This window comes from Fulmarus glacialis, unplaced genomic scaffold, assembly GCF_000690835.1.
Source record: "Fulmarus glacialis isolate BGI_N327 unplaced genomic scaffold, ASM69083v1 scaffold17968, whole genome shotgun sequence".
Lineage (NCBI taxonomy): Eukaryota > Metazoa > Chordata > Aves > Procellariiformes > Procellariidae > Fulmarus > Fulmarus glacialis.
This window is the reverse complement of record NW_009230322.1, coordinates 1-8573: the sequence shown is the minus strand read 5'-3', so window position 1 is coordinate 8573 and position 8573 is coordinate 1. Positions and strand designations below refer to the sequence as shown.

Here is an 8573-nt window from a genome sequence, read left to right as displayed (position 1 = left end):
CACTCTTTCTTCACTTTTTTCCCCTTGGATTTTTTTTTCCTAGAAAGGTAACATCGAACACCCCTTATTTTTTAAAATTTCTACTCTTAGAGAACATATTCTAACAGATATATAAAACAAAAAATAAACATTCACTTTTATAGGAATCACTTAAGTTCTATTAGGGAAATAAATCCAACAAATAGCAATAAATAAAAGCTCAATTACTTTGCATAATCATCAGAACTTAAGCTCATTGAAGTTTCATCGGAATCTGAAGCTATGAACTCATCCAGACTGTCTTCATCAAAATAGCCCTCAAAAGAGAAAAAACAGAAATTTTATTAAGTATGCTCATCCAGAAGCTTTTATTAAACTTTAGCCATCTGCTTATTCTTCATTTAAACAATGGTAAGTTCTACAAAGGGTTGGCCTTGCAAAATGTTTTAAGAATGACAACATACCCAGAAACAAAAATATGACAAAAACAGCAGCAAAATTACCCCACAGCAACAAAGATTTCCATTAATTTGACGAAACTTTACCTAGCATTTGGCAAAGCTTATTTGGAAAGTTCTCAATAGAGAGTATTTTGATATATCTAATTTACCTTATTTTCTTTGCTAATATAGTCCAGCTGCAAACACCAAGGGTGAGTCCAGATTCTGCTCAACATCTGGAAATCCTGGAATAGTTTAGCTCCAGCTTTGCCTCTTCCACCTTCATTGCCACTACCTACACCTGACAATAAAGTTCAGATTTTAGAGTGAAACCTTGAAGTAAGTTTGCCACATACTGTTCCCCCTTTGAACAATCTGTTAGTGCAGTACTGAGTGTTCTTTCCAGATGCACATCATATTGTAACGTCTCTTGTAAAAGAGGTCAAGTTACTGAGTCACAGGCATTTTTTTCCTAGTTAAAGTTGTCAAAATTAGATTTTCCCCTTTTTCTTGATAATGAGAAACATGATTACATTTTTACATAAAAGCACATTTTTCCCCAGTATAGGAATGAATCCAAATCCTCTTAAAAGGACAGTCATGTCTATTTAGGTTTTGTAAAAGCAGTCCAAGGTAGAAAACACAAAATAACATTTGCATTTAGGTTTCAATGAATTCGGCTTACTATTTTGAGCTACCTTTATTTAATGACTTGTAATGCTGCAGTATTCTATTACAATAAAGAATCTAAAAAAAGCCCAGCCTATTTTTTCATTGTCCAAGCACAAATTAGTGCAAAGTAGTACAACGTTCACGGAGTTAAATTTCTTTTTTGTAGTCTCAATTTCTCATTAAGCAGCACGTTAACTTTTGGTTCTTGAAACAGATTGGGTTTCGTATTTATTATATGCATAATTTAAGGCATGCACACCTGCAAGAAAATAGTATTTATTGCACCACAATCATCAAATACGGCAAAACGGGCACAAAGCTTATTCGGTGCATTTGCTCAATGCACAAGACAATCCCAGTAAACATCTAGAGAGTACAAATATTTTAACAAAGCAAGTTCTTGCTATGTTTTAATCATACAACAGCTTCGAGTATCTTCCCATTTGGGCTCCCCTATGACTTTGGGAAATGGAATTGTAAGGACAACAGACGTTCTTAAATTTGACTTCCCTAAACCTGAGCTAACATCACAGAGAAACTTGCTGTTAACAAGTTTCAAGTTAACAAGTCCTTGTTAGGACTATAGACTCTTTTTAATTTTTTGTATCACAGAAGTGAAAGAAAACACCTATCACTTTCACTAAATGAAGGAAAAACTTGGTAAAATTGCATCTGAAGTGTGTATTTTAGTTCATGCCTGTTACACTGCACAGGAAAATGTAATTTTAAAAATTTGCAGACGAGAAGCAACAATTTCCCTTCTATATTTATCTTCAGTAGCAAGACTCCCTTTTTTTACTTAATGAAAATCAGAAAGCACGTCATCGTCTTCTGAAATACAAAAGTAATGCAAAGAATTAATGTGGGCATCAGCAACCAGCATAGAGATTCGCTCTGAAGACCTGAGCCATGGTTAGCTTAGACAGCTTCTTCCCCTCTAAAAGAGGCCGTTGGTCTTTCCTTTCTCTTGTTTGCCCTCTTCTTTCTCATATTGTCTCTGGCACTGACTGAGCCGACCAAACTGGCAGGACACTAACCCAAGACAAAGACAGAGAAAGCAGATAATGCCTTCTACTAGCTTAGGGAGTTTAAGCAGCCCACAAAGGGCTGGTAAGTCATGAAACAGTACAACCCCTTTTGGCAAATACAAACTTAGCTAAACCCAAATAGTTTTGGTGAGCCCTTCAAGTCTAGGCGATTAATTAAACTACCTGTTAGGCAGTGCATTTTCTTATAGTTAGTTACACATACACCCTGTTAATAAATTAATGACTCCAACAATGTAGCAAATTTGAAGCTCACTATAATAGGCTTTTTGCCAGAGCAAACCTTTCCCTTAACTTTAAGAGACACTGGACTAGGGGCTACTTCTTCTTATATGCTGCCTGCTTTATTAAAAAAAGAAGTATTGAAAGCCATTGTATGTAAAGACTTCCGTAAAGAGTAAGAGAAGAACAGCTGTAAACATACAGCACTAGCTCTTACGCTAATCAATGATCTGTAAAAGATTTGCCATCTAAAAGCATGGCAGACCAAGAAAGCCAGTGTTGGGAGAGTCTGAAATTACAAAAACAGCCCCATTTTGTATCAGAAATAGGCCAAAGATAACCTACCAAACTACTGTAACTGTTGTGATTAAAAAGTTCCTATGAAGAGCTACAAAGATTTAACCTAAATTATTTATATGCATGCCTGTAAAGTAAATAGCTAATGCTTATCATTTTTAAGCTACTAGCTTTTGGAAGGCATTTAGCATGATGCAGAAATAAACAGAACACAAATAACCTGCTTTTCAGAACATTTATATAAAGAAGAGCCAACACAGAACAGACTGCAGTACGGAACTAATTAGGAATCAGCACTACAACATACATTGTTTATATACTGTTGTGAAGTCCTATTAATGTAAGAAGGGGGTGGTGGTGTTTGTTTTGGTTATTTTACAGTTTTTTTAAATAAAACACTAAGTTTTTACTCCTTTGGAGTAAAAGGGCAAACAGGGCAGTTGGCATTTAGGCACCCAATTATTACTGGAGGTATCAGTAGAAGTGAAATTATTTTCACTGGTCCTTCAAAACTCTTTCCTTCTATAACTTAGCCAAATAGAGACAATAGACAACAGAACTGTGGAAATGAAGTCGAGCTGGCAGTTTATCTAGGAGATCACAGACCGTACTATCCGGACTCTAAAATCATTAAGACAACACAGTGAATTTCATATTACTATAAGTCATAGCTTAATTTGAGATATCTTTCTTGTAATTAAACTTGGGAGAGTAACCAGAATAGAAAAATATAGTTTAAAAAAAAAAAAAAAAAAATCCATCAGCAACAGACAGGCATTAAAAAAAAAAACAACCAAAAAACCCAAAAACCTGGCACAACAGACTACGTAGTACATTTTGTCATCACCACAGAAAGTGAATACACACCTCAAGCTTGAGACAAAATCCTAACAGCAGTGCCTTAAACATTCTTGACTATGGAATTCAACCCCCAACCATTAAGTCAATTATTATAAACAGTATTTAAAAAACCAGAGTTGCTCCAGAACCCAAAAACTGCTGCTGAGGAATATGGCTGCATGAAGCACAGTGGTACAGAAAACCTCACTAAAAGTTCCTTGAGACTACCATTCTAATAGTTTATGTGGTACATATGTGTATAACATTTAGAAGTGTTGATATTCCAATACCTTGATATACTAAAATTACAAGCTGCAGTGGCTTATCTTAATATAAGTGAACAGCACACCAGCCCACAGAAACATATTTCGGGGTTTTGGTTTTTTTTTTTCCTTATACACCTTTTCAATTAAACAAATTTACGTTTTATTGGGAAGATGCAAGTCCCAATACTTGCAAGACAGACCAGTCAAGACCCCACTGAAAGCTGATGAAAAGCAAGGTCATTGTGAAAACCAGATTTGTGGGTTTTGAGAACAAAAGAAGAGATAGTTTCACAAAAGAGCCCATATTTGACAAATAACAGCTTCAGCTAGCATAATGACAAAAGAAAACTGCAAGGCTTGGCAGCGCGCTTACACCAGTACATCTCAATTTTGCATTCTCTCCCTCCAGTTTTATAGTCAATATCTAGTTTCTTGGAAGAGTAAAACATTAAATCATTTACATTTTATGTTTAGAAAAGGAGGAAAAGAGAGTTGAACCAAAACCTGAAAGTGGACTACTGTTAAGAGATGCAAATATTAATATTCCTCAAAAAAAATGTTTTTATGTGCAACCAAATGTTTTGCTATAATATAAGTTTCAGAGCTAAGGTAAATCTTACAGGAAGCAGAAAAATACATCTGTAGAGCCAGTAATGCACATTAAAAAAACCCCAACCTACCAACTTTGGCAAAAAGCCCCTTATTAAATGACCATCAATCTTGTTACTTGAGAGAATTGTAGGCACATACCTGTCAAATGATCCAAGTAGTATTGGTAGAGTTTGCACTGAATAGGTGTCATTCGAACTTCTAGAACATACTCGTATTTTGGTGGGAGGAACTTCGTTAATGCTGTGTAATCTTTCCTCTGTAATTTTACAAACAGTATTTTAGTCATATAAACATGAAAACGACTACTGAGAGCTTAAGAACTTCTGGCATCTTAAATGACAAAGCACCATGCATAAATTACAATGATTCAGATGCTTTCCAACCACTAAGGGAAAAAAACAGCCCACTGCATACAATCCAATTAAAGGCACTGTCTGCAGAAGCCCATCTTACCTAGTAAATGCAGTTGTCTAGTCAAAAGTATACGACCTGTTAACCCCATGTCCCAGTTCCAAGTCCTTGCAAAGTTGACTGCAACTTCAGTAGCTGCACTGCTAACTACTTTTGTGGGTTTTTTAGAAATACTAAAACCTTTTCTTGTGAAAGCCTGGCTAAGTCTAGCAGCTAATATCATTGTTTGAATCACAGATGAACTCACTCACACTCAGGTTAGCTGTTTTCTGTTTTAGAGTACATAGTTTCTGAATACTTGCTTGGGGCAATGCAAAATTTACTTCTGTTTTCATTTTTTTGACTCTTACGCTAGTCTACTCTCCACCTACCCCTTCATCCAAATGGTGAATGGTGTATTGATCCTGACGGAGAGACCGTTGCACGTTTAGGAGTTAAGTGACCTTCATCAGAGCTAACCTGCCTGCGCTGTGCTGCACAGACTCCTTGGCTGCTGGATAACCTCAGCCAGCTCACTGCAACAGAGGAGCCTGCAGGCAGCTCCCACTCGGTACTGGCGATTAAGCCACCTGCATGGCCTTGCTGTTATCTAGAAGTGCAGCAAGAAGCTCTCGTGAGAACACCCTTTAGGAACAGAGTTGTTTTCTTCTAAGGAAATTATATAATAGCTCCTGTGACCCAAAGGGAGAGCTGCTCTCTACAGACAGGATCTGCTCTGCGCGCATGCTGTGAGAAAATCTGTCTGGGCTCCATCCAATGCTGCACAAACACAGGGTGCCCAGCATCTGAAGGCACGTAAGATTTACTCGCTATTTAGGTTCTTCTTCTCGTTCTGTCTTTCCGTTTGTGTTCCTGTACTGCTGTATAGATGTGTAGAATTATGTACACTATCCTCTCACTACTATTCGTATTTCCAAGATCACAATTTTATGATAGGAGGTCTTTTACCAGCCTTACACACTGCCTTAAACCTTTTTCTTTCTTTCAAGGAGAAAGAAATATCTGCTTGTGGGACTATCCCACTATGACCAGTTCACCCACCTCATTCCCACTTGGACTATTTAATCAACTACCAACAACTGCACAGCCAGGAAGAGACACTTAGCATCACACCTTCCATCAGACTGCCAGTGCCTGGGCTTATAAAGCAGAAGAGCAGTAACATCATGCTGACAGCACACGAGGTGGAATACCATAGCAGGTTAACTGAAGAGCAAGGAATCCAGCCCTCAATCTGGAAATCTAGGCAGTTTTGTTTTGTTTTTCTCATCTAAGGTCTTCAAGGTAACAAGTTCTTCACCCTTTTCGACCTGATTAATCTTCCTTCTCTTCCCCATTGTTCTGATTCTCACAAATCAGAAAAAATAGGAATTCAGAACCAAGTGACAAACTATGGATAACCAACTTTCTGTGCAGTTTTTAAGGCAGTTGAGTTTTTAAATGTGTATTCTTTAAATGGGTATATGGAATTAAAAGAGAGTATTTCAAAGCAACTCTACCATATAATTTTCTAGTCTCCTAGCAGGAAAACAGCTGTATTCTCTAATATACATATATGTCCTCCTTAGGATACACTGACATTTGGATAAAAACTATGAAATTTTTCTAAGTTTTTCTAGTCACAAGAAATAATGCAGAGATCTAGTAGTTAGTGAAAATATTTAAGTCAAAAGTAATAGCTGGATTCAATGGAGCTCTCAAATAGCAAGTTTACAGGCCTTTGAGTGCTTTTATCAGAACAAGCTGAAATAATTCCCCCCGCTCCCTGAAGCTAATTCAAGTAATTAGTTATTGTAAAACTGTTCTTACCTGAACACATCCAGCTAACATCTCATAGAGGATATGTGCACGCTTCTTCATTACTCTGACATCTACCAGAGTAGAGTCTGCACACTGACCGTTCTGAATTGGATTTATAAATCGATTTCGGAATTCCTTAATTGAACCGAGCAAATTCTCCTTAATAAAGTTAACCATGCAGTGATCTAGGACAAAAAGGTCAGACTTGAGTTGTTCAAAATGGAAAGCATAGTACTGGGATTAATTCTAACAGAAAATAAATACGTCATATCTAAAACTAAGAGCTTTCTATTGAGCAAAAAAACCCAAACCACCCCAACCTTTTCCAGAAGGGGCATCTTAAATTGACACATACTCTAAGCACAGAGGTAACGTCTAAATTTAATGTCAGATTTAAAACTACCTCACTGTGTTTGTTACACAAAGTTTGAAAGCTGCAGTACAACAAAGCAATCGTAGCAAAATCGTATTTGCAAAGATTTTTAAATAGATTCAAATGCATATTAATCAACAGGAAAAAACATTACAAAAAAGCGTATTAACAAACAGGAGTAAATGTTACAAGCTAGTTGAGAATGAAATTCCCAAGACAGTAACATAAATCACTGTTCAGTAAGTTCACTAAGAACACTGCTCTACAATGGTTTAAAACAATTTAAATTAATGCTGCTGCAAGACCTGGTCCACCCACTTCCCCTCTGAACATTCTCTCCCTTCCCCTTTTGACATGCTGAGACTCATCCGATCCTTTGGTTAGCCAGATCAAGGAACTAAACTGCCAAAACGCTATTCACTTCTGCATTATTAATTTTCTGATACACCTCATACAGGCTCCCTAAGGAATCAGCTGTATGTAAGGCCACGCCAAGGGAAAGGATGGGGAAGAGGCCAGATTCCCAACAGCTTCATTTTAATTTGGCTTAAACCATCATGGAGCCACATCTTGAGACAATGATTTAAAATGCAAAACCAGATTGTTAGGGGTTTTTTAGATACAGAAACCTAGCAAACAGCTTCACTGTATTAAATTTTTTTCTTCTAATCAAACTAAATCTGTATATTGCTGAAAGACAAAAGTATATTCAAGGAAATAAACACTTCTTAAATCAGAGAACTACTTACATTCTATAAGATTATTTTGCAGTGGCGTTCCTGTAAGAATTATTCTTCTCCTAGATCGAATAGAATTCATTGCCTTAGAAACAGCAGATGCTTCGTTTTTTAGTATGTGCCCTTCATCACAAACAACAAAGTCGGGGCCTAGAAAGAAATAACGTTAGATCTCTTCCATCTTTTATAACCACAAATAAACTGGCAGCCTAAAGAATTCAAAATTTGTTCTACTTATGTTATTAAGTTGTTTTTTTTTTTTTTAACGCCGGGCGGGGGGGTGTTTAGCACCGTTAAAGCTCTCACTTAGCCTTTGCACAAGCATTCACAGTAGCCATTCTGGTAAACTACAGGCTGTTGATTGTAAAGTCTTCATCGGAAGGATTAAATACAGCTTTGCAATATATTCCTATAAAAATTATCTATCCACGCAGCTAGTGTGTGCATGTCTACACTTCCATTCACCCTGTCAAAACTTCATAAAACTGTTCCTTAAATCCAGCCTAGGCTGCCATCTACTGGTGCTTGGTCAATTCTAAAGAAAACCAAAAATAAGATAAGCAGTAATTTTTCATTAAGGCAACAGGTCAGTATCAATAGGAGTAAACAGTGCAATCAAAAGTCTTATCTAGGACAAGACATGATCAAATATGATTTGAATTACAGACAAGTGAACTGCCACCTTGTAGCTGAAAGTCATCACAGAAATGTCCTCAGCTTTCTTTCAGAAGATAAAACCGAGGATTCTAGACTGCTATTTTAGGTGAGTTGCACAAGGAATGTCAAAACCACACAATACATTTCCAGGTATGCAAAGCAACTCTAATAGAATTATTAACTGTTACAATTTGGGCTCAGTTTTGGGGCCAGTCCTGTTC

General features: G+C 36.8%; 1 protein-coding gene across 1 annotated transcript in view; it reads right to left on the bottom strand.

The window, feature by feature from the left end:
* LOC104081435 (transcriptional regulator ATRX-like) overlaps nt 1-7845 on the bottom strand; it is a gene marked incomplete at its 5' end in the record, with an annotated part of 27522 nt that extends 19677 nt beyond the window's left edge. Inside the window, 5 exons of the mRNA XM_009584191.1 lie at nt 208-296; nt 590-720; nt 4513-4630; nt 6595-6770; nt 7708-7845. Of these exons, the coding sequence (XP_009582486.1) occupies nt 208-296; nt 590-720; nt 4513-4630; nt 6595-6770; nt 7708-7845 (652 nt within the window). The remainder of the gene's footprint in view (nt 1-207; nt 297-589; nt 721-4512; nt 4631-6594; nt 6771-7707) is intronic.
* Between the last annotated feature and the right edge of the window lie 728 nt (nt 7846-8573).